The sequence below is a fragment of the Gossypium raimondii genome, chromosome 12 (assembly GCF_025698545.1).
Source record: "Gossypium raimondii isolate GPD5lz chromosome 12, ASM2569854v1, whole genome shotgun sequence".
NCBI lineage: Eukaryota > Viridiplantae > Streptophyta > Magnoliopsida > Malvales > Malvaceae > Gossypium > Gossypium raimondii.
This window is the reverse complement of record NC_068576.1, coordinates 33,986,495-34,013,756: the sequence shown is the minus strand read 5'-3', so window position 1 is coordinate 34,013,756 and position 27,262 is coordinate 33,986,495. Positions and strand designations below refer to the sequence as shown.

The following is a 27,262-nucleotide window of genomic DNA, read 5'->3' as shown; positions in this document are numbered from 1 at the left end:
TTTTTCATATAAGGACCTTAAATTTTAAATTTCATAGCTATTTGATACCTATAGCTACTAGAATTCAACTTTTGCATTTTATGCAATTTGATCATTTCCATCTAATTAAACATGAAATTGGTAAATTTTTCTTAAATTTTTTATACGATATTCCTATCATATGGTAGACCATAAAATAGTTTTAAAATAATTTTTCTTACGGACTCGGATTTGTGATCTTGAAACCACTGTTCTGATTTCACTAAAAACATGATGTTATATAAATTGTTTAGGCAGTAAGTAAACACTTGTTTACAGTTTGATTCATGTAGTTTAAATATACTAAAATCCAAATTTGAGCAAACATTTAACATCCAAATTAAGTCTCAAAGTTTGGAAACTAATTTAGAATCTAAACCATAATTTTACAAACGTATGATGCAATTAACCCTAAATTAGAAAGCTTGCACCTAAATTGTATCCAAGTTTGTATCTTACTATATTGTGGAGAAACAAGTTGCATTTTAAAAATAGGTGAGAGTTTTATCCGAATATCACCCTGGTCTGTAAAGACGACGCCAAGAGGGGCAGGCAAGGCCCTAGCCTCCAAAAGGATAAATTATTATTTTGGTCCTTTGAAGTTTTTAAAATTATAAATTAGTTTAATAATAAAAATACACTTTGGCCCCGAAGATAAAAAATTTCTAGTTTAATTCCTTTAAAATTCTAAAATAACGAATATATACAAAGATGAAATTGTACTTTGATCTCTTTCAAATTTTATAATTTATTTTTTACCCCAAAAATAAACTTCTAGTTTTATCTCTGTCTATCCAAACAAAATTAATCTTAGGCCGTAAAACAGATAAAAATACTTATAATCACATATATATAAAAGAAGTCATGTTTTAAAGTATAATGGATCGGAAGCCCACTTAACATAAATTAGACAATAAAATTTATGAAAATGAAAACCAAAGGTGGATATGCATCAATGTCAAAGTTGAACATCACATCTATTGGGCTCTAATATCACAAGGCCGAAAAGCAAGGCAACCCCACATAAAATCCCCTTCTAATATGCCATTTTCCCCCTTCCTTTTCGCACACCCTATTGTATTGCATTGCATTGCCTATGGTAATTTTAGGGGGGTTTATTCCATACACTTTGGGGATACATAACTAGACCCCAAAACACCATTATTATGGACCCTAGAGAGAGCCACCTTGATGTACCATTTTGCAATAAATATAAGCTTGCTTCTTTTGGTGGTCTTATCTTAATCACCAATGTTTCAACATGAAAAATATATTTCAATGTACATAAGGTCCTCCATCCACCTGCCATTACATGTGATGGTGTGAATCACAATAGATAATTATGGGACTCACTAGATTTAATTGAACGAAACCTTGGGTCCGACGTAGATTCTAATTATGCTCTTTGTGAATCCATGCGCATTAATTATTATTATAACCTACCAAAATTGTCTATAAATTATCATAACTGCTTTATATCTATTATTAAAAAAAAATCTATCTTGTCCCACCTTACATCCATTTAAAATTTTTCCCTCTAATTTAGGAACAAATCAATTCAAAATCTATAGTACAAGTTGAGTTTTGTTATCAAAATGAGGATCCCAAGTGTGAAAAATCTTAATTGGCACTGCCCAAAGCCGAAGGTAGAAGTAGGCGAAATGGGCCTAAGTCGCACATTCATGGCAATCAAAGACGGACCGTAAACCTATTGGGAATATAGTGTTTTAGGCGCAGCAGGCTTGACTAAAAGCCCATTCATTGCTTGCTTCATTGCAACATTTAATTTTTGATTTTGGTAATTTTTCTCAATTTAACCTGTGAGTTTGTACTCCGTTAAAGTGTGATAATGTGAGATTATGAGATTATGCTAAGTCTTAACATAAAACTTTTAAAAATTTTATAAAAAATCTAAAAAATACCAAAAAAATTGTAAAGAATTTTAAAAAAACAATTTCAAGTGATGATGTGTCACAATTTCATAGTACAACGTCATCATACTTTAACAGAATCCAAATTTATGGATCAATTTGAAAACAAAACTGCCAAATTCTAAGACTAATATGGATGAAAAATAGTTTAAGGACCAATGAGTAAAAATGTTTAGTTTAGCGGCTAAATGTTATTTTATTGCTTCATCTAATATTTTAGAAGCTTCATTGCTTCATTGAAAGTAATATTTAGTCCTTAAATTTGGTAATTTTTTATAATGGTCTATAAGCTTTTTTGGTTAGCATTAGTATTAGAATTTGATAGTTTTTCTCAGTTTAGTCTTTAAGCTTGAATTTGACAAGGTACGATAATGTGGTACTCAGACATTGTGCACATAATCACCTGATTTTTTTAAAAAATATTATTTTTATAGTTACTTTGTAATTTTTAGATTTTATATATAATTTTAAAAATAAAGTATATGATGAAGTAGCGTAATAACAAAGTATCATGTAGAGGTTTAATTCGCTTAGTTTTGCCCCTTTGTATATTTGAGGCTATCGCTTTACGTGTGATTTGCTTTGATCGGGATTTGGGATCCCCTTGATCCTCAGAATTAGACTTATGCTGGTGCTTATTCACATTGAACATCGGGATAGGACCAAAGTGAAAAAGGTTACTACGTTCAAGGAGAATATTTTTAGAAAAAAAAAAGTACATAGATCCAATCGAGAGAAGTTAACAAAGTTCAGGGACTAAATTTGTTATTTTCTTAAAGTTTCTTATAGAAGCGTGACCCGCATTTCACTTTGCACAAAATCATTTGTACTCTTCGTACACACACACTCTCTCTCAGACGTTCAGCGCTCGCTTTTTTTCTTTTTCTCGACGGTTCTCTCAATATCCCTAATCTTCAAAGCCTATCATATCCCTAATCCATTCCCCTTTTATCTTCTTACTAGCGTTTACTATCGAAAAACACTCGCGATCTATCTTCACTCACCATGCTCGAGCTTTCCTCCACACTCTCAAGCCACGTTCGGTTCTTGCTGCAGTCCTTGACCGAAGCCAACGCTGACTCTGTTTTTCGAGAACTCTGCCAGGTTTTTTATTTTTGGTCTTTCGCTATCTAATTTTCCTTACGAATGCCAATTCGATGGTTTTTTAGGTTACATTTGTATTGATTCGTATGGACTTAAAGAAAACCCTAGAATTATGCAAAACTTGACGTTAGATTTAATGTATTTGTTTAATAGAATTAGATTGAGTTACTTAAAGAAAACCCTAGAATTCGCTTGAACACGTTGTAACTCTTTTCTTTACTCGATTAGTTAGCTTGGTGCCGTTTGAGCTATAAGAATCCATATATATATGTGTATTACTGAAATGTAGTGGGTGTTAGGATTTCTGTTGATTTTCTTGAAGAAAAATCCCTAGACTGTTGCCAATATAATTTGTAGCTAATAATTTTGTAAATTGATTCGGAGTTTCACAAGTAAATTTAGATTTAAAAGTTTATGAGCTAGAAGATGTACTCTTAGGCTAGCAAGTCATGTTAGCTAGTTTCTAGTTGCGCAGCTTATCTAGAAATGAAGTGTGAATTTACGAAGAGCTATATGCTCTTGTGGTGGGGTGTGAAAAGTGATATCTCGCTGGTTGAGATGGGGGCTTTTATGTGATTCTTTTCTATTTAATGCAATATTCTGGATAACATTTGGTCTGTTGATTCTTGATAGTTCATTGAATATGGAATTGAAGGAAGCACTCTGGTGCTGCAAACCTGTTTGGATTGCTTGAGTTCTCACAAAACAGATTCAAAGAATTTGCAATCTGAACAAGTTGTAGCCTCAATTTTTAGACATGCTATGGACAAGCCAAACTTTTGTACTGTCTTCTGTCAGTCCCTAAGAAGTATGGATATCAGCGAGAATTTCCTGGAGAATTTCTCAAAAACACTGCAGTTATCTCTGTCTGAAAAAATTGCTGTTGGTCTTGCTTTATCTGATTCTGAAAATCCAGAGACAAGAATGTGTGGTAAGTTGCGTTGTTTTCTTAAATGGATGTACTCCTGATTTATTTTAGTTTTCTTTTTTTGACATGGTTGATCAGCATGATGAAATTGAAGCTTTTGCACCTTTCTAGGGAAGAATTTCTGTATGGCTCAGATTGAGGAATTGCAGTCTAATCCTGCCTGTCCTGATTCTTCCATGCAAATTCAGAATATGGTTATGTTCCTCCAGTGCTCCAGCGCTTTTTCCAAGCATGTAGATTCCTTTATGCAGATGTTATCTCTAGTTCAAGCCAAAGATGTTGCGCAGTTTGTTTTAACTCCAATACTTTCAGATGAATTGCGCGAGGCTAATTTCTTAAGGTTCCTTTTCTCATTTGAACATGCGGTTAATCTTGAGAGCTTTTTTATTGTGTTGTTCTGTTCCTTTTTTTTTAAAATTTCATCATGTTGTGATAACTCATTTTTTATTCCCTTTCTTCTCTCTGCAGGAATATAGATTTCTTCGATGAATCTGAGGAAAATGATTTTGATGCTCTTTTAGCAGAAATGGAGAAGGAAATGAGCATGGGGGATATCATTAAGGAACTAGGTTATGGATGCACCACTGATGCTGCACATTGCAAAGAGATTTTATCTCTTTATTTACCTCTGACTGAGGTGACTATATCTAGGATACTTGGTGCAATTACCCGTACCTATGTTGGTCTAGAGGACAACCAAATTGCATTTTCAACATTTAGCCTGGCCCTTGGTTGCGGGAATTCATTGGATTTGCCTCCATTGAGCTCATGGAACGTTGATGTTCTTATAAAAACTATAAAGCAACTCGTAAGTTATACTCTTTTTTTTGCTTTCATATTGTCTTTTTCATTCTAAATTAAATCTATTTTCTTTATATTTGTAGGCACCCAATACCAACTGGGTTCAAGTTATTGAACACCTGGATCACGAGGGGTTCTACATTCCTAATGAGACAGCATTCACTTTTTTCATGTCTGTGTATCAACATTCGTGCCAGGTATTATTGATTTCATTTAACATGTCTGAAGTTGGTTCCGTGTTCTTTTTCTTTAGTTTTTTTTTAATCATTATTTTTCATCTGTGTAATTTTTCTGTGGAACTTGTGCAGGAACCCTTCCCTCTCCATGCTGTCTGTGGGTCCGTGTGGAAGAATATTGAAGGTCAGCTATCTTTTCTAAAATATGCTGTAGAAGCACCGCCAGAAGTATTTACCTTTGCCCATTCAGTGAGGCAGCTGGTAAGAGCTATGCAAATTTAGTCTTTCCTTCTCTTCTTCTTGTCACAGTATTGCTGTAAGAATAATAATCAATCTTGCAGGACTACGCGGAGGCAGTGCATGGACATAAGCTTCAGATTGGAAATGGAAATCATGCCTGGTTGTGTCTGGACCTCTTAGATGTGCTGTGTCAACTAGCTGAAAGAGGTCACGCCAGTTTTGTTCGATCAATGCTCGATTATTCCTTAAAACACTGCCCTGAAATCCTGCTTATTGGGATGGCTCATGTTAATGTACATGTTCACCATATCACATATGTGATAATGCCGTATGATGTTTCTTTTTTGCATATTTAACTTTTGGGGTAATAAATTTGCATCTATTGTTTGCAGACGGCTTATAATCTCCTGCAGCATGATGTGACTTCTTCAGTTTTTCTAATGATAATTAAAAATGCTGTGGGTGCTGGTACAATACTTCAACTTTGGCATGTGAACCCAAAAGTTGTCTTACGTGGATTTGTAGAAGTACAGAATACTGAGCCTGACAGCATGATTAGAATTTTGGATATCTGTCAAGAATTAAATGTAAGTTTGTATTTTCTTTGATGTTTCTTTCCTTTTGCATTAGATTGTGATTTTGTATTTTATTGATTAGAAAAAAAATTTGCTTCAGGATTTATTTGCATGTTATATCTGTTTTCTATTTCAGTAATTTCTCTTGTTGTTATTGTTGCAGATTCTATCATCAGTGTTGGAGATGATGCCTTTTCCTTCTGCCATCAGATTAGCAGTCCTTGCTTCCAGGAAAGAGGTTATAGATTTTGAGAAGTGGTTGAGTAGTATTCTGAATATGTATAAAGATGTTTTCTTTGAGGTAATATTGAGTCCTCCAGTATCCTATTCTACTGAAGTTAATTTGGTCAAAAGAATGTTTTAGCTAACATGCATGGTCCAATTTTCAGGAGTGCCTAAAGTTCTTGAAGGAGATACAATTTGGTGGATCACAAGAGTTTTCTGCCAAACCCTTCCATCATACTACTGCTGTTTTAAATCTTTATTTGGAAGCTAGTACCACTTTTTTCAAGGTTCTGCTGCTAGTAGCTGGTTATTCTTGTGATCCAAACATTTAATATGTTTTAATCTGGACACTAACTGCTTTCCCTTTGTATGTTTCCTGTGCAGATCCTTAAAGCTAATAGTGGCTCCATAACCTCTACTCAGCTTCTTGAGGAAATGGAAAGGTTGCATGTGACAATTATGGATTCTACTTCAAAGCTGCAAAATGGTGGGACAACAGTTTCTTCCCCCTCTGATGGATATGGAGATGAAATTGAGGCAGAAGCAAATTCTTACTTCCATCAAATGTTTTCTGGTCAGTTGACCATTGATGCAATGGTTGAAATGCTTTCACGGTTCAAGGAATCTTCTGTGAAAAGGTATTTTGTTGCTTCAGTACCATTCTTAGATTTTCCTTCCATCAAATATGCTCGATGTGGATATTCTTAATTGGTTTTGTAACTGTTTGAATTTCCATGTATCTGGTTGATTTTTTTTAAATATTTCATAGGAGGAGCTTGATCTTTTTTCTTCACATTATATATCTTCTATTAGATATTTCATCATTTTAAACTTGAATTTTACTGGAAATTTCATGTTTGAGACATGACAGTTTGATGGGCTATTTAATTCTGGCAGGGAGCAATCGATATTTGAGTGCATGATTGCGAATTTGTTTGAAGAATACCGATTTTTTCACAAGTATCCTGAAAGACAGCTCAAGATCGCCGCAGTTCTCTTTGGTGAGTTGTTATACCATATACTCCCAGTATACCAATTTGTATCCTAGTGTTAACTTAAGGCTGATAGTGTAGCTATTTATTACATATGTGTAGGACTTTGTGTCCACTTGAGTTACATTGCTGTTGTACTTTTCTAATTCTATAATGATCAATCTGGATAAATGTGTTAAAAAATATGTGTAGCATATGGAATACTAGTAATTTGGTGGGTCATATTTGCTGTCCTTTTAGAACTTTAGTTGTCTAGGATGAACTCGTCATTTTATTTGTTATGTCATGGCTATGGATGATTTTCAGGCGCTTTTATCAATCACCCATTTGAGACACCCTCTTTCTTTTTAAACTTGCGTCATGCTTTTGGACATTTTTCAGGCTCTGTTATCAAGCAGCAACTTGTAACTCATCTCACCCTTGGAATTGCCTTGCGTGGTGTTCTAGATGCATTGCGTAAACCTGCAGATTCAAAAGTTAGTGTCATTTCTTACCAATAGTCTTTTCATCTTTCTCATTGTTGGGTTTGCGCAAAAATGTGTAAAGGAATTCTTCAATTGGAGGTACTATGAAATGTTGACCTATCTGCGTGTACAGATGTTTTTGTTTGGAACTAAAGCCTTGGAGCAGTTCGTGGATCGTCTGATTGAGTGGCCGCAGTATTGCAACCATATTTTACAGATTTCTCACATGCGTGCCACTCACTCGGAGCTTGTTGCTTTTATTGAACGAGCTCTTGCAAGGATTTCATCAGGGCATTTGGAGTCAACTGGGAGCAACAACCTTTCTGTTCATCACCAAGTTTCCTCTCAGGTGACCCCAGGAAACGGGGAGGTAAATCCTGTTGTTAGTTTGTCTTGTATGAGATAATATAAGTTCATGAATTTCTTGTCACGAAATAAATATTAACTTGACCCAAATATATAAATATAACCATGTTTTGATGCACATGAATGATAACCGATTTGGTTTCCAGCTAAGAGTTCAGTTGATTATGATAAGAGTGATATGATATTATGATGGCGTCATTCAGGAGTTGAGCTGTTAAACAAGTTATCCTTTCTTCTTTGAAGCCTGCATCAATGATCTTTCTCTTTATATCCTTGCCTATAAATGTCAAAATCAAAATACATGCTTCAGATTTGGTGCCATCAAAATAAAAACAAAAGAAAAGTACAATCCATTTGGCTGGAGAATCATAAGAGATAGATAATCTGTACTTTGCTGGTGATCAGATCAAAATCATGTTATGGTTTTCCAGCGATAGAGTTATTCTGGATTTCTGTGTGTGTATATATATATATATATATATAGGAGTTAGGCAATCTGAGTTATAGTTATCTTGTTTTCTAATATTCTGAGTCATCATTGCAGTTGAATAGCTCTAGCATCATTCAATCTGGGCCACAACTTTCATCTCCGCTGCGGCTTCCAAGACATGATAGTTCTCTTGATGACCGTAACAAAGCCTCTGCTGCATCATCGAATGATGTGAAACCACTTCTACCTTCTGTAGGGCAGCCTTCAGTTGCTTCCCTAAGTGATGCTTCTAGCATTCAGAAAGTATGTCTGGTGACTTTTTTGTGATGCATGTGGAATTTTCTTCTCTAGAACTAATATTATTACTAAAATTGCAGCCGCAAAATGCAGTAACTAGTGCATCTATGCTGTCTGCATCCCCCGGTTTTGTTCGTCCTTCTCGTGGAGTCACTTCTACTAGTAATGTTTTTCCATAGCTTCATTGGGGTTGTTTTATTTAAAGTTTTCCATAAAGCTTTAACATCTTTACAAGCTTACACAACAATCCTTTTTCCCTTCTAAACATAGGATTTGGCTCTGCTCTGAACATTGAAACGCTAGTTGCTGCTGCTGAGAGAAGAGAGACACCCATAGAGGTATTTAATGAACCTTAATTGAATTTTGCCAATTTTGCTTTATTGAAACTGTCACCTTACTTTGGAACACATTCATTTTATCTTTGCAGGCTCCGACATCTGATATCCAGGACAAGATATCATTCATAATCAATAATATTTCAGTTGCAAATATTGAAGCCAAAGGGAAAGAGTTCACTGAAATATTGAAGGAGCAGTATTATCCCTGGTTTGCCCAGTACATGGTTATGAAAAGGTTGAACTTTGATGCTCTTCTTTTACACCGTTCAACTTTCAATAGTGTTTTCATTTTTCTGTACCATTAAACTAAATCATGTTTTTTATTGCAGAGCTAGCATTGAACCAAATTTTCATGATTTGTATTTGAAGTTCCTTGACAAAGTTAACTCAAAGGCTTTGAATAAGGAGATTATCCAAGCTACATATGAGAACTGCAAGGTTTCTGTTGCTTAAGTGAAATTGCCATGCATATTAATTTGACCAAATTGAAGACTAAAGTTTTTAACCCATATATTGTTTTAGGTCTTGTTGGGATCTGAGCTTATAAAATCAAGCTCTGAAGAGCGGTCATTGCTAAAAAATTTGGGTAGTTGGCTTGGAAAGTTAACAATTGGCCGGAATCAAGTTTTGAGAGCTCGTGAAATAGATCCCAAATCTCTGATTATAGAGGTATTTGTTTCTTATTTAGTTGATTATTTGCCATGACACATCACTCATTTATTTGTCCAGCAAAGACTATCTAATCTAGTCTTGGTTCATCAGTTACTTTGAGTTCATCTTCCTCTTTTTCCTTTCTTGGTTCTCTTTCCTCATTTTTGCTGTTTCCAGGCATATGAGAAGGGATTGATGATTGCAGTTATCCCATTTACTTCAAAGGTATGATTATTTCTATAATTAACTTGTTTCTTTCTGCCAAGCTTAAGTTGAATTCACAAATCTGTTACATTTTGCAGATTCTTGAGCCATGCCAAAGCAGTCTGGCATATCAACCTCCTAATCCATGGACCATGGGCATTTTGGCATTACTAGCTGAGATTTATTCAATGCCAAACTTGAAAATGAATCTCAAGTTTGACATAGAGGTATTTGGATATGTTTTAAGCATGCATGTGAAGACAAGGCTTTTTTCTCATTATTATAGCTTGCCTCACAGAAGCTTGGAAACTTTTAATGTATCCGCTCATTTTGCTGTTTTTGGTGATTTAGGTTCTATTCAAGAACCTTGGTGTGGATATGAAGGACATAACACCGACTTCTCTCCTCAAGGATCGTAAAAGAGAACTTGAAGGGAATCCTGATTTTTCTAATAAAGATGTTGGAGCATCTCAACCCCAGATGGTTCCAGAAGCTAAAACAGGAATAATTTCTCCACTTAATCATGTTGACATACCTCTCGAGGTTGCCAGTCCACCTAATCCTGGTGGCCACACACATTTGTTATCTCAGGTTTGCATTTTTATCAATTGTTTTCCAATGCTTTTAGCAGTTCATTAAGTGTGTTTTAATATGTTATTTCTTGGAGCTGTTCTAGTATGCTGGTCCCTTGCGTCTTTCTTCTGGTGCGTTGGTGGAGGATGAAAAACTAGCAGCTTTAGGCTTGTCTGATCAGCTTCCTTCTGCGCAAGGGCTATTTCAAGCCTCTCCTTCACAGTCGCCTTTTTCTGTTAGTCAGGTTTGTCATTTTTGTTTACATTCTTCAAGATTCCAAGAATTATAAACTTTTGTTTATTCAGATTGTTGGTCCTTGTCTTTTTTGCAGCTTTCGACGCCAATACCAAACATCGGAACTCATGTTATTATCAATCAGAAACTAAGTGCTCTAGGCTTGCACTTGCATTTTCAGAGGTTCGATGCCATTGCAGTATTTTTTCCTGCCTCTTGTACACATTGCTTGGTGCATCTGGTGTTCAACTCTGTATATAATGTGTTGCAGGGTGGTTCCAATTGCAATGGACAGAGCTATTAAAGAGATTGTAGCTGGTATTGTTCAGCGCAGTGTTTCCATAGCAACTCAAACAACAAAGGAGCTTGTTTTAAAGGTCTGAAAAATCTTCTCAATACTGCTTTAGATCCAACTAATTTTAACTTGATTCAGTTCATTTCGTTTGGGCAATAATTGGACTTACCAGTTGTTTTTTCTCCTTACTAACTTTTTCTTTGTTACTACTTTTCTGTATTTTCTAGTATTGATCCTATTAGAGTTCAATTTTGATTCTCCTGTTCGTTTCTTTATAGCTTATGATTCTTCTCAGAATGGTTAGATAGCTTTTTCTTTCAAGTTTCTGTTCATATGGTTTAGTATCATCCCCTACTATTTATCGGGAAACATAGGTGTCTTCCTGAAAACATCTGGGAATCATCTTGGAATGGTTACAACCACCTTTTTTGAATAAGATATCCAATCAATATTCTTGGTCTAATATCACTTTAATTCATTACAATTTAGGATTATGCTATGGAATCAGATGAGACACGGATTTATAATGCAGCACACCTGATGGTAGCAAGTTTGGCTGGAAGTCTGGCACATGTAACATGCAAGGTTTTATCTCCCATCAACTTTTTAAGTTACTGTTTCTATATTCCATACCTTCTCCATTTCATCATATGTTTTTAATCTCACTTTGTGGTGTTCTAGGAACCTCTACGTGGCTCTATATCAAGTCAGCTGAGAAGTTCACTTCAGGGGTTGAATGTTGGGAGTGATCTTCTTGAACAAGCTGTTCAGCTTGTTACAAATGATAACCTTGATCTTGGCTGTGCGGTCATTGAACAAGCTGCTACTGATAAGGTCTGTTTATTCCTTTTACCCTAGAGTATTTTGTGCATATATTTTCATTGAGCAAAGTGTTACAGATAGGCTTGATCTGGTTTTCATGGATTGGATCTTAAGTTTGTTTTTCTGTTCTTTATAAACCTCATGGATATAGGTCATAAGTACGGTGCTTTAGTGACTCTAATTACCAAAAAAATGATTCTCATGCAAGACTTAAAATTGGACATCCTCTGATGTACTATTATATTTAGATTTGGGTTTCAAGGCTTCCTTCTTCTCAGTAACGCATGTTCATATTGGAGTTTTGCCTGAGTGGAGGTGTTCTTTTGCACTAAGACAGGCTTTGGAAAAAGCATGTAGTGAATGGTTTGACTAATCTTCTATGCTTCCTAGTTCTAACTTATATCCTTTTCCCCCTTGAATTATATAGGCAATACAAACCATTGATGGAGAAATAGCTAATCAACTTGCTTTAAGAAGAAAGCATAGGGATCCTGCATTTTTTGATCCAAGCATGTATGGACAAGGTTCTATGGGTGTGGTGCCTGAGGCTCTTCGACCTAAACCAGGTCACTTGACTGTGTCTCAGCAGCGAGTTTATGAGGTAGTCATATGTTTAACTTTTTGCACAAAGATTGCTTTGGTTTTGAGAAACCAGGGCTCTGAGAGTAAGCTACTTACCCTTTCTGTTTTTCCTGTTTTATCTTTTAGGACTTTGTTCGGCTTCCTTGGCAAAACCAATCTGGCCAGACCACGCATACTATGTCTGCCGGTCCTTCAACTTCACCTGGTGATACTGGCCTAACGGGCACATTTGGTTCTACATCTGGGCAAGTTACCCCTGGTTACACATCTGGCCCAGGAAACTTGGGACAAGCAGATGTTGCTTCTGAGGCGATTGAAACTACATCAGCATCCCTATTGAGGTGTTATATTTTAAATGCGACTCTCTTTGATTTTTTTGCCTCCTGGTTTCCTTCCTTGCTGGTTTATCGGAAATTCTTTTTTGTTTCAGTGTTCCCTCGGTTCATATTGGCTCAGGAACTGGTCTTACACAGCAGACTACCGAAAATGATCCCCTGAATGCTTCATTCCCTTCAACAACTGCAGCTCCCGAGTTACTTTCAGTTGAAACAACTGATGCTGTAAAAGTGAGAAATGTTATATGGATGAACTTTTGCACTGGTAGACTCGTGCCTTTTTACTGACACGTGCTGCAAACTTGTTTGTAGGAATTTGGACCTACATCACAGTCGTTACCTTCACCTGCTGCTACTGAGCGTCTAGGAAGTAGCATCTCAGAGACTTCATTGAGCACAAGGGATGCATTGGATAAATATCAGATTGTTGCTCAGAAGGTTGAATATAACTCCTGTTCTTCTTTCCTCTTTTCCCTATTTAATCTGTTGTCTGTTGGTGTTTGTGAGAATTTTGCCAGATCAGTGTGAGTCTAGTGTCTGACCTGAAGAAGAGGGTTGTATATGTCATGGTGTAGTAGATGCCACATTATAATTTTCTGCACCCTTTATTTATATACCTTTTCACATTACTCAATTGTTGTTAGATGCATGATATTATCAACAGGACCTGTAGTTTCTCACTAGAGAGTTAGGGAGGAGATCCCTCAGTTATAGAGTTGTGATTCCTCTTACTACCTTAGTTTGACTTTTTATCTTTTAAACACTGAAATCTTGCGAAAACATGTTTTCACTCTTTGTCAAATGTTTTCAGTTGGAAAATTTGGTGACAAGTGATGGTAGAGAAGCTGACATTCAGGTATTCTTGACCTTCTACTTTTATGTATTGCTGCTAAGATATCATGTACCTGCCCTTGATGAATTTGTTTCTTCCGCTTTCATTATGCTCCTTGGCATGTTTTTTTAAGGAACAAAATTTCTTTTTTGTTTTGTTAAATTATTTGAACAAAGATTTATTATTTTACTTTTGGCATTTTCCTATTTTAGGGAGTGATCTCTGAGGTACCTGAAATCATACTCAGATGTGTTAGTCGGGACGAGGCTGCACTGGCTGTGGCTCAAAAGGTGTTCTAACAATTGTGGTGCTAAGCTTTTATTTGTTGTTTTTTCTATTGTTCTGAAATCATTCTCATCCTTGATTCTGTTTCATAATATTTATACAGGTTTTCAAAGGCTTATATGAGAATGCATCAAACAGTCTTCATGTCAGTGCTCACCTTGCTATTCTGGCTGCTGTGCGGGATGTTTGCAAGCTCGCTGTTAAGGAGCTTACTAGTTGGGTATGCTCTGTTCCACATTCTCTATGCCTGGAACTATCTTCATCATCTCTGGTGATTGGTCATTCTTCTCTTACAGGTGATATATTCAGAAGATGAGCGGAAGTTCAACAAAGATATCACTGTTGGCCTTATTCGAAGTGAATTGCTGAACCTTGCAGAGTACAATGTTCATATGGCAAAATATATTGACGGGGGAAGGAATAGTATGTATATATAAATTTCACTTTTACAGCTAATCATGCATTCAGTAAATCAGCTAACCAAATTAAATTTCAGAAGCTGCAACGGAATTTGCGGTGTCCCTTCTTCAAACTTTGGTCTCTGATGAATCCAGAGTCATCTCAGAACTCCATAATCTTGTTGATGCTCTGGCAAAGGTTGGTCTCTCCCTCCCTTTCTTGTTTTCTTCTTCTTTAACTTATTCCCTTGATTTTGTTGTCATGGACTCTTAACTGTCTTGAACATGCAGGTTGCTTCAAAACCTGGAGCTCCTGAATCATTGCAACAGTTGATTGAGATGATCAGAAATCCATCTGCTAGTATGGCTGCATTATCCAGTGCTACTGTTGCAAAGGAGGATAAGGCCAAACAATCTAGAGACAAAAAGGTCACTGGCTCATCGTTTTATTGCTTTTTTCTTTTTTTTTTTGTATAATGAATTCTGGCCTGAAATCTTTCTTTTGAAGCAGGGACCCAGCCACGCACCAGCTAACAGGGAAGATAACAGTAGTATGGAGGCTCTAGAACCAGATCCTGCAGGCTTCAAGGAGCAGGTGACTATTTGTTTTAAGTTCCAAGAAGTCATTGGTAGAATACTTTGTGCATGTTATAGATTTTGCTACCAATCTACTATGGAGAAAAATATCATATCGGTTGGATTGAAAAGTTTAGGAGGATCAAGGATGTTAAGGGTATTCTACAAACCGGTGTCACAACTATAAACCTAGAGTAGTCGTATCTTTGAACGAAAAAGCCTATTAAAAAGCTCATATAATTGGATTCTCTGCAGAGTGGTAGTCTGTTGTATCTTTTTCCTAGACTAACAATCTCAAAACAAAAGAAAGCAATCTTTGGCCCATGTTTTGCCACAGTAGCAAATATGTATTATTCTAACTCAAAATATGGTCTGATAATGTATCACAATTGCAGTAATCATCATCTTTGATTCTATAGATATTAAAATTTTTTAATGGGATACATTCATTTATGCTTTACACAACTCCTTGCTTCCTGTTGCATATGTGCCTATTTATTTGGCCTTTTTTCTCCTCATCTTGATTCGACATGCAAATCTGCTTATTCACCACCTTGTTGAAGTGCTGATGCATGTATTCCTTCTGAGCCTGCACTATTCTCTGTGTCTCTCCTCTCTGTCTCTCTCCTTTTTTTCTGTGCCCACCATCTCTTCCACCTCTCGTTTCTCCTGAATGATTAGGAAAAGTGAGGATGGTATGTAATTCTTATGTGTTAAATTTGTTTTAAAAAATTTCGTAGGTCTCCATGTTGTTTGCAGAATGGTATCAGATTTGTGAGCTTCCTGGTGCAAATGATGGACCTTGTAATCATTACATCCTACAATTGTATCAAAATGGACTGCTCAAAGGGGATGATATGACAGAACGCTTTTTCCGTATTATCACAGTGAGACTCCTCCCTCCCGACTTTCTCTCTGTTGCCTCATTTAAATTCACCAGCGTAACTAAGAAGACTCAATTCATTTTGTTATTCCTTCATGTTAGGAACTATCTGTTGCACATTGCCTATCTTCTGAGGTAATGAGTTCTGGGGCATTGCAATCACCTCAACAGGCGCAGACTCTTTCTTTCCTTGCCATTGATATTTATGCAAAACTTGTGCTAGCAATCCTCAAGGTTTCTTTATTTCCTTTGTTCATTATGTTAATATTTGTAAATCTAACCTTGTAAATGCTTTTAACATTTTTTTTCCTTTTTTGGGAACTACTCTAGTATTGCCCGGTGGAACAGGGATCAAGTAAACTCTTTCTTATGTCCAAGGTGACTGTTATTTGTCTTCTATTTCTATCTGGTTCATTCTTGTTTTCCAGGAGTGTTTAACTGTATTTATGGTGGCTTAACAGATTTTGACCGTGACTGTGAGGTTTATACAAAAAGATGCCGAGGATAAGAAAGCATCTTTTAATCCGAGACCATATTTCAGATTATTTATCAACTGGCTGTTAGATCTTGGTTCCTTGGACCCTGTCACTGATGGTGCTAATTTTCAGGTATGATTTATTTGCATATAGCTGAGGTCTTGGCCATCAAATTGCTAATTCTTGTTGAGCTTATTGCAGATTTTGACGGCCTTTGCCAACGCATTTCATGCTCTCCAGCCTCTTAAAGTTCCTTCCTTCTGGTAAGAATTGTCAGCTAAGTTTTCAATAGATTTAAAGGTGGCAAAATGAGCCCGAACCTAAACACATGCTTTAAAAAACCCAAACTCAAAACTCGTTCAAATCCAATTTGACCTAAAAGTCAATCCCAAACCTAAAATGACTAAGATTAGTCTTTTCCTTTTTCAAATAGACCAATTGCTTAGTTTTATTTCATACGGGTATATGTATTTATGTAGGATAATATATATAAAAATGAATTTACATGTTGAATGTTAAAGTTCGTCGGACCAAACTTGACTGAAGTAGTTTGAACTTCAACTGGTCCCAATTCAAGAAGGCCTGAACTGCAATGAGCTGAACCTAGAATGGTTTGACTTGAGCTTGCGCAATTGTTTAAAATTTTAGAATGTGGTCTCTTGGAAAGCATCACGTGTTATGCAATTTTCAGTCTCAAGTAAAGTTTCCTTGTGAAGGATTTATTTATTTTGGATAGTATTATTATTTTGATTTAAGTCCTGAACTGGGGGGGGGTGCTTGGAATGAATTGGCTTACCTTATGCTGTGGTTTCTGATAAATGGATGTTTTGGGTTAAAATTATCTGGTAGCTATGTTTTGGAGTGTAAAATAGCTGCTCCAGCAAATGTACATGACTGCTCTGTTACTGTGTAATACTGTAACGCTGCTTTTTATTAATGTTTTATGGAGCATTTGAATGAAGGTTATCTTGAGAACTTTGCATTTGGTAAGATTAAGTTAGAAAAACATTTACTTGTTGAGAATCAATATTTGGCTGGCATATTTACAATCATTGAAGATGCTAATCATTAGTCCTTCACTTATGGTCATTGCTTTGAGCTTTTATAGCTTTGCATGGCTAGAGCTTGTCAGTCATAGGACTTTCATGCCGAAATTGCTCACTGGGAATTCTCAGAAGGGTTGGCCCTATATCCAACGTTTGCTGGTGGACTTGCTTCAGTTCCTGGAGCCGTTTTTGAGGAATGCTGAGCTTGGAGTTCCGGTTTCTCTCTGTCTAAAGAATGATTTTATTATTTGTTCCAATACGAATTATGCTACTTAAACTTATTCTCTCTTGTACCATTTGTATAGGTTCATTTTCTGTATAAAGGCACACTAAGGGTGCTGCTGGTTCTGCTTCATGACTTTCCGGAGTTCCTGTGTGATTATCATTTTACCTTTTGTGATGTGATTCCCCCGAGCTGCATACAAATGCGAAATATCATCCTTAGTGCTTTTCCACGCAACATGAGGCTACCAGATCCATCTACTCCCAACTTAAAGGTGTCAATTTATCTTATTAGTCCTTTTTCTCAGATTGTTTATTCATGAAAATTAATTCTTCAATAATTTGTTCTGCAGATTGATTTGCTTCCAGAAATCAGAGAATCACCTCGCATCTTATCCGAGGTTGATGCTGCTCTTAAAGCAAAACAGATGAAGGCTGATGTAGATGAGTATCTCAAGGTATTCAAATCTTTATTTGCTTAAACCTACTCTTTATCTAACATTTTCAGATGTTGGAATTGGAGTTTTTCCATATTACTTCTCTCTGGAAATTCAGTATTCTTGTCAGCGATCCGTTAATGTAATCCTCTTAAATTATTTGCAGACAAGGCCACAAGGGGGATGCTCATTTCTAACTGAATTGAAACAAAGACTGCTCCTTTCACCAAGTGAGGCAGCATCTGCTGGCACCCGTTATAATGTACCGTTAATCAACTCACTGGTGCTTTACGTTGGAATGCAGGTATTCTACAGTTTCTTCTACTTTTCTGGTGTTCAGATTCACCTTTTTTAGTTTTTTAAGATTATGGTGAAAAAAATTAGAATGACTGAAAATATGTCATTTAGCATTTATTTGATTCTTGTGGCAAACTGCAATTAGGCCATCCAACAACTGCAGTCAAGGGTACCTCATGCACAGGCAACAGCAAACACTGTTCCGATGTCTGTGTTCTTGGTTAGTGCTGCCTTGGATATCTTCCAGAGTCTAATAGGGGACCTTGATACGGAGGGGCGTTATCTTTTCCTTAATGCAATTGCTAATCAATTGCGATATCCAAACAGCCATACACATTACTTCTCCTTCATCTTGCTATACTCGTTTGCTGAAGCAAATCAGGTGAAAATTTCTGTTTTGATTGTATTACATTATGATGTATCTCCCCCACTTCTCATTTTGAAATTTGTTGTGAATAAACATCTGTTTTGTACAGGAAATTATCCAAGAGCAAATTACAAGAGTTCTGTTGGAACGGCTAATTGTTAATAAACCACATCCATGGGGTCTCCTCATTACCTTCATTGAGCTCATAAAGGTAAAATTATTTGGGCCTTTTCTTGTATGAATCATCTTTCGGTAAAAATACCATGGATGCCCTTGTGCTAGGAGTCGGATTGTATTTTGCCTTTCTTACTAAAAAAATGAGCAATTTAGTCATTGTAAGTTAGACCAAAGAGTAAAATGCTCTTTTTTTTGTTAAAAATTCATCTATTTCTACTGTTAAAAGTTGATGTGAACCAGACAGTTACACGTCACGTGTACCTTATGGTGTCATACAGCGACCAGTTTTCAGTAGAGATGGATGGAACTTTTAACAAAAGGATCAATTTGCTCTTTGATCTAAACGTGCTTGGACTATTTTGCCCATTTTTTGAGTAGGAGGGTAAAAATGCAATCCGACTCCTAGTGTGAGCTTTCTAATATAAGTTTTCCGTCAGTTCCAACTATATAAAACATTATTTAATTGCATAAATTATTACAACTTTTGTAATGTTGTGTAATTACACAATTACGTAAAACGTTACTCAGTTATACAATTTATTATAATGATCTAATTACATAAATTATTACAAATCTCATAGTGTTTTGTGTAAACACGAATCAAACAAAATATTACGACTTTAATATTTTGTGTAAACATTAGGGCTGAAGGAAAGCTAAGAAGCTCAATTTCAAAATTTTGCTAATGCTTATATTTATTGTAATTCAGAATCCAAGATACAATTTTTGGAATCGATCATTCATAAGGTGTGCACCTGAGATTGAGAAACTGTTTGAATCGGTTGCAAGATCATGTGGAGGTCTCAAACCTGTGGATGAGGGTATGGTTTCTGGTTGGGTATCTGAAACTGCACATTAAAGGTTCTATTTTTATTGTTTATGTCATGTCATGTAATGTAATAGGGAAAAAAAAAATCTACGTTGTCATTACATCTGTATATTATGTCTTATTGTTGTTTGAACTTTGCAGAAGTTTATTTGAGGGTTGTAAATGAACCTAGTTTGAATGAATAGATTTTGTTCGTGTATTTTTAAGTTTGGTTGGGTTTGTTTATTTAAAATTATAAGTTAAATGATGGTATCCGTGAACATATAATTTGTTCATAAATAAGAGACAACACAGATATATAACAAGTCTAATAGTTATAAATATTTAATTGAAACCGTTTAATTATTAAGAAACAAGAAGAATCAGATTTCACAAGTCATCTGTGTTCTTAGCATCACAATATTAGGTGTTTATTTGACGTTCAAATCTCTGTTAGATATACGATCTGAAGTCGGATGCGATAATCATTTATAAAATTCAACCGGATATGAAGAGAGCTGTAAAAAGTGTATATAAGGATTACCCCTTGTGTTTACATCAACGACAATAATCTAACGCTACAACCCCACTAAAATACAATAACAACAAAGTCGAATGTTTTCTCCATTACTAGTCGGACAAAGTAAAGGTGAGTCATCAATCCTTAGACCTCTGGAAGAATCTCCCACCTTTCTTTCCCATTCCGGTCCCTACCAGATTTGACAACAGCAGAGATCGGGAATCCTGTCTCCATATCAACTCTTTAAGCATTGAAAACAAGGTTGCAAGTTCCGGTGTCACTTCCGTATCCTTAATGTTATTACGTGACATTACTCTTAATTGTTGAAGCTCTTTCCAAGAAAGTAGTACCGATTCTAAACCTTTTATCGTCACCAACGAGCATCCTTCCACAGAAAGAAGCTTCACTCTCCTATCAAAAGACGATGAAAATCGCAAGTTAGAACTTGAAGCAAAGCTACTTGTGTTCAACGCATAATCAGACATAGGTATAATAATAGACTCTGTAGGGCCAATGACATTCTCCGTCTGACACGTACTTGTATCGGAACATATGTTTTAAAGGCACACCATGAACATATATCCCCTTCTTCAACTACTCAACTTGCCAGAAAATTTAAGATCAAATCAACCGTCACTGCCTAAATTTTCTACCATGTAACTGCAATAATAAGACTGGTTAATTTTTACCTCATAACTCGGTTAACACTTACGCCATTCTTGAATAAGATCACCAATTTCTTAACAATATACATGCTGAATTAACGCTACATCAATGCAGTATTAGGACTTTGGCACCTAGTAGAATATATATATAACGCTTATGGAAAAAATTAAAAGCTTCGTACCTACAAATACTTGCAAGGCTAAACACATCATCATCCAAACCCCAACAATTCCGAAAATCAATAGCTCGAACATTCTCGCATACCAAAAACAATGCTTTAACACTTTGCTTATCCCGGATGTGACACTGTTGCAAATGCAACTCTTCGAGTGTCAAACAAGTCCCCAAATGCTCGTCTGCTCCCGGACTCGTATCAGTATTTTTACAAGACTTGAGCTTCAAAGTCTTCAAATTCGAGCAGTATGAAAGCCCAGCTAACCATCCACCATCCATCCTATGATCATAAAAGCTTAATTCTTCAAGCATTTGACAGCATTGTCCAATTGCTTTAACCCCATCATAGCTCCCTTCACATCCACAAAGCTCAAGCTTTACTAATCTTTTACAGCCTTGAGCTAATAACGTTAACCCGATATCCGATACGGTCGAATCGTAAAACCCATTAACCGAACCGATCAATTTCATCACTTGTAAGATTTTAATCCCGGAAATACCTTTCAAAGCTAAATCACCACAACAATGTAGCTCAAGTTCTTGCAAAGTATAACACCGTGCCGCAATTTGCCTTAACCCTTCTTCACTTGCTCCAATCACTACTAATCGGCGTAAATTCGGGTACTTTTCGGCTACCATTGCAAGCCCTGTATCAACCACATGCAACGGCATAAGTGCCGTTTTTCCGAGAAATCCGGCAAAGGTAAAACTAGTATCCACATAAACCGACACCGTTTTATGGGTCAGTAACACGCCGGAGTCTTTTGGCATCTGAATACAAGAACCAACGAGGTCTAAATCGGTCAAATTAGGGAACCGATTAAAAACCCGACCCGATGAAATAAAGGACCAATCTTTAACCTTAAGGGATTGAACTAACCGGCCGGTAAGGTACAACCAACGCTTGCAGACCAAGGAATTTGAAACATGCTGTGAAACAGGAAGCTTCGAGAATATTCCGAGTAGTACGACGTCGGAGAGGAGAGAACTGTAGTCCGGTTCAATTGGGTCTAAAGGAAATGACTGAAAAGACGTTAAATCAGGCTCCGACGGCGGCGAAATTGACGGCGTACGGCTGAACTGTTGCTGCATATTGCAAATAACATGCTTTAAAGCTTGTTCTTTGACCCAAATGTCTGGTAAGCTTAAAGCTTTAGGCTTCCACTGGGATTTTAGCGATGGCGGTGGTTCCAAGTTTAAATAATCCTGGTCTGAATTAGGGTTAGGGTTTGTATTTGGGGATTTCGGTGATTGTGACATTTTTGTAAAGTTCTGGTTCTTGTTTTGTCTTTATAAAACCCAAAAAATATAAAACAAGTAATTTGTCTTATTAGCAGTTAATTAGTTTAATCTGCTTTGTCTTAACATTGTCTTATTGTGAAGTAAATTTTAATTTTTACTCCTCACAAATTGTTTTTAATACAAATAAAACATTAAAATTTTAAATATAGTAAGTATTTTATATTTTTAATATATTTATAATTTTAAATTATTTATTGATACACATATGAGATATGTCGACATTATTAATATTTTGTCAACATCTTTAAAAATAACAACGGTCAAATTGACAAAAAAATATAAAGATCGGGGTTAAAATTTGAAAAATTAAATTAATTAAAATTTTGATAATCCGAATTAAAAAAATAAATTATGTTTCTTTAATGATTTATTTTGATTTTTTTAAAAATATTGTCGGTGTGATTTAGAGAAGCTTGACATATGTTTCTTACAATTAACAGCTTTCACTTTATATTGTTGGATACGATTTTGTTTCAACTTTTTCTTTTTGTCTCATTTTATTATTAGAGATTAGGTTTAAAATAAGCAATCATTTAAAGAAACAAAAGAAAGTCTATGAGCTTTTGCAAGGAAAGAAAACATTGAAAATAACAAAAAAATCAACTCAACCTAACCATAGCATGAATTAGATTTTATTATCTAATTTAGTATTTAAATTCTTTTATTATCTCAATTTGGTATTTAAAATTGATTTTAATGTTTAATTTAGTACTGGATCAATGAAGGTTTGGTACATCAAAAACGCATTTGAAAAGCCTCAAATGTTCCCATTTTAAATATTAAAACTAAATCATAATTTTAATGTTATTTTATTTTTGGAAAAAGAAGCATCGAATCATTGGTTTCTTTGGTTTTGTGTTAAATCAAAATTTAGTAATCATTGTTTCTAATATAAACAAACAACTCGTGTGTTTATTTGTTTATTTCTTTTTAAATAATGTCTAAAATTATCTATAACTCATTTTTATCCCATAAATAGATAGATGATGCGGTCATGTCGACAACAATATGCAACACTTATTTATTTACTTTTAATATTTGAGAAATTATATGGATTTCGTAGGTCCAATAGTGCAAGACAACTAAAAGCATTTAACTTGAGTGAATGTGGGCTACTATATTGATTATTCCAATTTCATTTTAATGAAGTTTATGGGCCTAAGACAAAGCCCATTGTGGACTTTTTTCAACTTTACCAGCCCATACAACTTCCCTTCAGAATTCCTTTCTCTTGATACAAATAGAGTACTTTTATATGTGTTGAATCGTAACGTTAGTTGCAATGCATTTCTAGAAAGTAAATTTATATTCGAGTTTTAGAGAAGATATTGCTAGAAAAAGTAATTCCAAACCTCAAAACGATTCATTTTCATAGACCTTAAAACGGAAATAAAAGATAGCTTAATTGCAAAACAAAAGATTACAATTCAACCTAAGGTGATGGGGGTCGACAAATCCGTGTAGCTATTGTTTTGGTATGACTAATGTGTTTTCATGTTCGTTTATTTAATTTTGGACTCTTTTCCTGCGGTTGTGTCTCAATAGACTTGTTACTAGCATCATCAATTTGTACCCTTTTAAACCACTTAAAAACTGTGTTTTTCAGTGCTTTCTAACATGTTGTCCTTTTACGTATAAAGTACTTCTTTTGATCTCTTTTCCTACAAGGGAGGGGAAAAATTGAAAAAGGATATTAAGGATGGTTTTATACGTGATAATGGTATCATTCATAATAATTATACTTATTATTTTCAAACATTTTAACTATTTGGACCAGAATCCCTTCTCTTTCTCTCTCATCAATTCATTTTGATTCTTATCTCCACAATCATAAAGACTAGGGGGGTGGGGTACACCATTTATTTCTCAGTACCCACTATATTATATGAATCCATTCTCAAATCCCATTAAGACTTGGAAATCTTTCAAGCAAAACGGATTTTTGTTAGAAAATGAGTCAGTGTGTTCCGAGTTGGGAACTGGACGACAACAATCCACTCACCACTCGCCATCACTCGTTCCGCTTCAACTCAAATTCCACTGCCCCTGATGTTCCCATGTACACAAAAGAGAAAAACCCTTCGTTTTTATTTACGTAACGTCTAAGTTAATTTACTGGTTTTGATTGACGTTGGTGCATGATTTTGTTTTTGCAGGTTAGATTATGAAGTAGCTGAATTAACATGGGAAAATGGGCAACTAGCCATGCACAGCTTAGGTCCACCGCGTGTGGTGGCTAAACAACTAAACGCCACCACTTGGGATAAACCAAGAGCCAGTGGCGGTGGCGGTGGCACTTTAGAGTCTATAGTGAACCAGGCTACTTGTTTTCCATATGGTAGTAAGGATTCTGTCGGTGCTGGTGGGGATGAATTGGTATGGTTGGACCACCACCGTGTTTCGGCGGCGGCGTCGTCTTCATCAGCCACCATGGCTATGGATGCTTTAGTTCCTTGTTCAGAAGACAAGACCACCACCGCACACGTGTTGGAATCTATGCCGGGTCTTGGTGGTGGTGGAACTTGTATGATGGGATGTTCCACTAGGGTAGGATCCTGTAGTGGGACGGTTAATACACAAGACGATGTCACAAGGAAACGCGAAAAGGCGGTGGGTGTACAAGTAGCACCACCGGAATGGGAACAAAGCGCAAGTGCCAGTGCCACGTTTGGAAGAGACAGTCACCGGAACGTGACCGTCGATACGTACGACAAAGATTTTGGTGTTGGATTCACTTCTATTTCACATGGTTCCATTGAAAACACGAAGACTGCAACAGATAATGATCATGATTCAGCCTCTCACAGTAAACCTCAGGCAAAGTCCTATTCAATTATTTTCTTGTCTTACAAAAACACATTATGGGGACATGTCTGTTGTCTCATAGAACTCCATAATCAATAAACATGATGATTTATTATTGCATGTGCATGTAATTTGATTTTTCTTTTTTCATTTCAAATTTGGTGTGTTAAAGGAGGAGACAGGTGAGGAAGACAAAAAAGAAACTATGAAATCTTCCATTTCAACAAAAAGGAGCAGAGCTGCAGCTATCCATAACCAATCTGAACGTGTAAGTCTATTCTTTTCCAATCCTGAAATAGATTAAATTTAATAAATAAAAATCAGAGTCAATGATTGGATTCGATGTTTAGGCTAGTTGCCGAAGTGTGAGTGCCCAGTAAGAAAAAGCATATATAAAAAAGTAACTTCACTTTTCTAAATATGCTCAATAAATATTATTTTTTTAATTTATCCTTTTTTTTTTTGGGATTTTCTCAGAAAAGAAGAGATAAGATAAATCAAAGGATGAAAACATTACAGAAATTGGTACCTAATTCAAGCAAGGTATGTTTTTTTATTATTTTCAATAGATTTAAGTTTTTAATAAACAATATTAAACATTTTAGGAAATAGACAAGTTGTATTGATAAATAGAAATCCATGCAGTTCAATTAAAACCCCGCAAACACTGCCTATGCTCAAAAGAAGCTTGACTACTGTACATATATTCTCTACTTACAAAATACAGACTTTATCCTATAATCTCCTCTTTTTTTTTGTATTTTTAATTTTCTTTTAAATATAAAAATTAGAGAAAATAAAAGGAAGAACAAGAAAAAGGCTGACCAATCAAATAATATACTTTTATTAGTGTTATTTTGGATGTCTGCTTACACTTCACTGTCACCCAATAATTTTGTGGGGTCTTTTTTTCATTTTCTATTATTATATTATATTATATTTACATTTTTTGTGGTCTACAAACAAGTATTTTAGGAAAATGGAAAAAATCTTCATAATTTTTAGATTCTTTTTGGGTTCCTTTCATGGATTATTGATAATAATTCTTTCATTATTTAATATGTTATTTGTAAGTTATTCCGGTATCATATTTTTATTTAATCACGATTTTTAGTCTTTGATTTTTGATACAATGCTTAGAACTATCCCTAATCCTTCCCCAATCTTTAAATAAGAGGATAATGCGCTTCAGCGCATTCGAATCCACGTTCTCTTGCACTGACAATAATGTCAATACCAACTGAGTTAAGACTCAATCGACAAGCTTATCCTTCTCTTAGATGGTATGTATATAAATATTTTATAGAACAAGTTATTTAATATGGGTAATTTAAATATATATATAAATCCCATGAATAAAAAATATCCAACATTTACTTCACATGATTAGGAGATCTATTTTTAGACATAGAACAACATATTAAATGTATGTGGTCCAACCCCCCCCCCCCCCCCCAAATATATATATTACCTACAAATTGCTTGTTGGAATTTCGGGACTGTTGCAAATGATCCTAAGCCACATTTGCCAAAGGGGAACAACTTGACAGAGGGTTACGTTGATAGGTGTGGCGACAATCACCTGCTACCACATAAATACCCTTTCATGGTAGGCCCCTTATTTGGTCCTCGACATGTCTGAAAATCTGTCATTTGCCTTTGAAAAACAGCTAACTAATGACACAAGACTTGGTCATGCATGCAATGCATTGATATAATCTTAATGTTTATTACCATTTTACAGACAGACAAAGCTTCAATGTTAGATGAAGTGATTGAATACTTAAAACAATTACAAGCACAAGTCCAAATGATGAATAGGATGAACTTACCATCGATGATGTTGCAACAACAACTTCAAATGTCGATGATGGCACCGATGGGAATGGGGATGAGTGTTATGGACATGAACTTCATGGGCCGACCAAACATCATTGGTATCTCACCTGTTTTGTCTAATCCTTTCATGACAATGAATACACCTTGGGATGGTTCTAACAACAATGATCGGTTACAACAAGCTGCTTCAATGACAGACCCTTTATCTACATTCCTTGCTTGTCAATCACAACCGATGACTATGGATGCTTATAGTAGAATGGCCGCTATGTATCAACAAATGCAACAACCGCCAGCTTCTAGTTCAAAGAGTTAAGCTTTCAATGTGCCTTTATTTATACACAAAAAGAAAAAGAAAAAAACAACAACATGAACTCGGATTATAATTCTTTAGTTTCAAGTGGTTGGTTATATGTTTTTTATTTTATTTTATTACAAAGCTTTGTTTTGTTTGCAAATTATTGTCTTTGAATTTGTAATATTATTAAATGGTTCTCCCATGAGCTACCAAGGGGGTTTCTCAACATTTTCCCTTTCCTCAAAACTTGTATTTAGTGTAAAATATGAAAAA

General features: G+C 35.5%; 3 protein-coding genes across 6 annotated transcripts; 2 read left to right on the top strand and 1 right to left on the bottom strand.

Moving 5' to 3' along the window:
• Positions 1-2,772: 2,772 nt before the first annotated feature.
• On the top strand, positions 2,773-19,605 carry LOC105763730 (uncharacterized). Of its 2 annotated transcripts, none has more exons than XM_052625353.1 (51): positions 2,773-3,053; positions 3,687-3,984; positions 4,093-4,321; positions 4,450-4,789; positions 4,866-4,979; positions 5,091-5,219; positions 5,300-5,491; positions 5,591-5,785; positions 5,937-6,074; positions 6,163-6,285; positions 6,383-6,636; positions 6,896-6,999; positions 7,372-7,466; positions 7,588-7,824; positions 8,365-8,553; positions 8,628-8,709; positions 8,818-8,885; positions 8,975-9,120; positions 9,215-9,323; positions 9,408-9,554; positions 9,714-9,761; positions 9,839-9,967; positions 10,092-10,331; positions 10,417-10,557; positions 10,645-10,730; positions 10,819-10,924; positions 11,332-11,427; positions 11,524-11,676; positions 12,092-12,265; positions 12,373-12,587; positions 12,677-12,812; positions 12,894-13,019; positions 13,393-13,437; positions 13,626-13,703; positions 13,802-13,918; positions 13,995-14,121; positions 14,195-14,295; positions 14,388-14,525; positions 14,608-14,691; positions 15,413-15,559; positions 15,658-15,789; positions 15,886-15,933; positions 16,017-16,163; positions 16,233-16,294; positions 17,140-17,287; positions 17,383-17,574; positions 17,653-17,757; positions 17,903-18,040; positions 18,179-18,415; positions 18,510-18,611; positions 19,287-19,605. In XM_052625353.1, exons 1-51 carry the CDS (start codon positions 2,955-2,957, stop codon positions 19,434-19,436), a joined length of 7,236 nt encoding a protein of 2,411 aa, XP_052481313.1. In that variant the 5' UTR covers positions 2,773-2,954; the 3' UTR covers positions 19,437-19,605. The 2 variants fall into 2 exon arrangements, with proteins under 2 accessions (XP_052481313.1, XP_012437512.1); XM_012582058.2 differs by having other exon boundaries at positions 17,140-17,293.
• Positions 19,606-19,852: 247 nt separating this feature from the next.
• Positions 19,853-22,028, bottom strand: LOC105763731 (F-box protein At5g51370). The gene is made up of 2 exons (XM_012582059.2): positions 20,753-22,028; positions 19,853-20,316 (listed from the first exon to the last, which is right to left on the bottom strand). The coding sequence occupies exons 1-2, from the start codon at positions 22,003-22,005 to the stop codon at positions 20,043-20,045; spliced, it is 1,527 nt and encodes a 508-aa protein (XP_012437513.1). The 5' UTR covers positions 22,006-22,028; the 3' UTR covers positions 19,853-20,042.
• Positions 22,029-23,863: 1,835 nt separating this feature from the next.
• On the top strand, positions 23,864-27,217 carry LOC105763732 (transcription factor UNE10). Of its 3 annotated transcripts, XM_012582063.2 has the most exons (6): positions 23,864-24,106; positions 24,204-24,864; positions 25,025-25,120; positions 25,330-25,395; positions 26,387-26,461; positions 26,597-27,217. In XM_012582063.2, exons 1-6 carry the CDS (start codon positions 24,000-24,002, stop codon positions 27,005-27,007), a joined length of 1,416 nt encoding a protein of 471 aa, XP_012437517.1. In that variant the 5' UTR covers positions 23,864-23,999; the 3' UTR covers positions 27,008-27,217. The 3 variants fall into 3 exon arrangements, with proteins under 3 accessions (XP_012437517.1, XP_012437519.1, XP_012437518.1); XM_012582064.2 differs by lacking the exon at positions 26,387-26,461 and having other exon boundaries at positions 23,871-24,106; XM_012582065.2 differs by lacking the exons at positions 25,330-25,395; positions 26,387-26,461 and having other exon boundaries at positions 23,867-24,106.
• The last annotated feature ends 45 nt before the right edge of the window (positions 27,218-27,262 follow it).

What these genes read in the sequence shown, in the direction of transcription:
- LOC105763730 (XM_012582058.2), top strand. Translation starts at nt 2,955, where the DNA reads ATGCTCGAGCTTTCCTCCACACTCTCAAGCCACGTTCGGTTCTTGCTG. An exon ending in TTGTTGATGCTCTGGCAAAG is followed by an intron (nt 14,296 to 14,387) that starts GTTGGTCTCTCC and finishes TTGAACATGCAG; the next exon opens with GTTGCTTCAAAACCTGGAGC. An exon ending in CGTTTGCTGAAGCAAATCAG is followed by an intron (nt 18,416 to 18,509) that starts GTGAAAATTTCT and finishes TGTTTTGTACAG; the next exon opens with GAAATTATCCAAGAGCAAAT.
- LOC105763731 (XM_012582059.2), bottom strand. Translation starts at nt 22,005, where the DNA reads ATGTCACAATCACCGAAATCCCCAAATACAAACCCTAACCCTAATTCA. An exon ending in AGCCTTGCAAGTATTTGTAG is followed by an intron (nt 20,317 to 20,752) that starts GTACGAAGCTTT and finishes GTCTTTTGATAG; the next exon opens with GAGAGTGAAGCTTCTTTCTG.
- LOC105763732 (XM_012582063.2), top strand. Translation starts at nt 24,000, where the DNA reads ATGAGTCAGTGTGTTCCGAGTTGGGAACTGGACGACAACAATCCACTC. An exon ending in ACTGCCCCTGATGTTCCCAT is followed by an intron (nt 24,107 to 24,203) that starts GTACACAAAAGA and finishes TTGTTTTTGCAG; the next exon opens with GTTAGATTATGAAGTAGCTG. An exon ending in TCCATAACCAATCTGAACGT is followed by an intron (nt 25,121 to 25,329) that starts GTAAGTCTATTC and finishes GGATTTTCTCAG; the next exon opens with AAAAGAAGAGATAAGATAAA.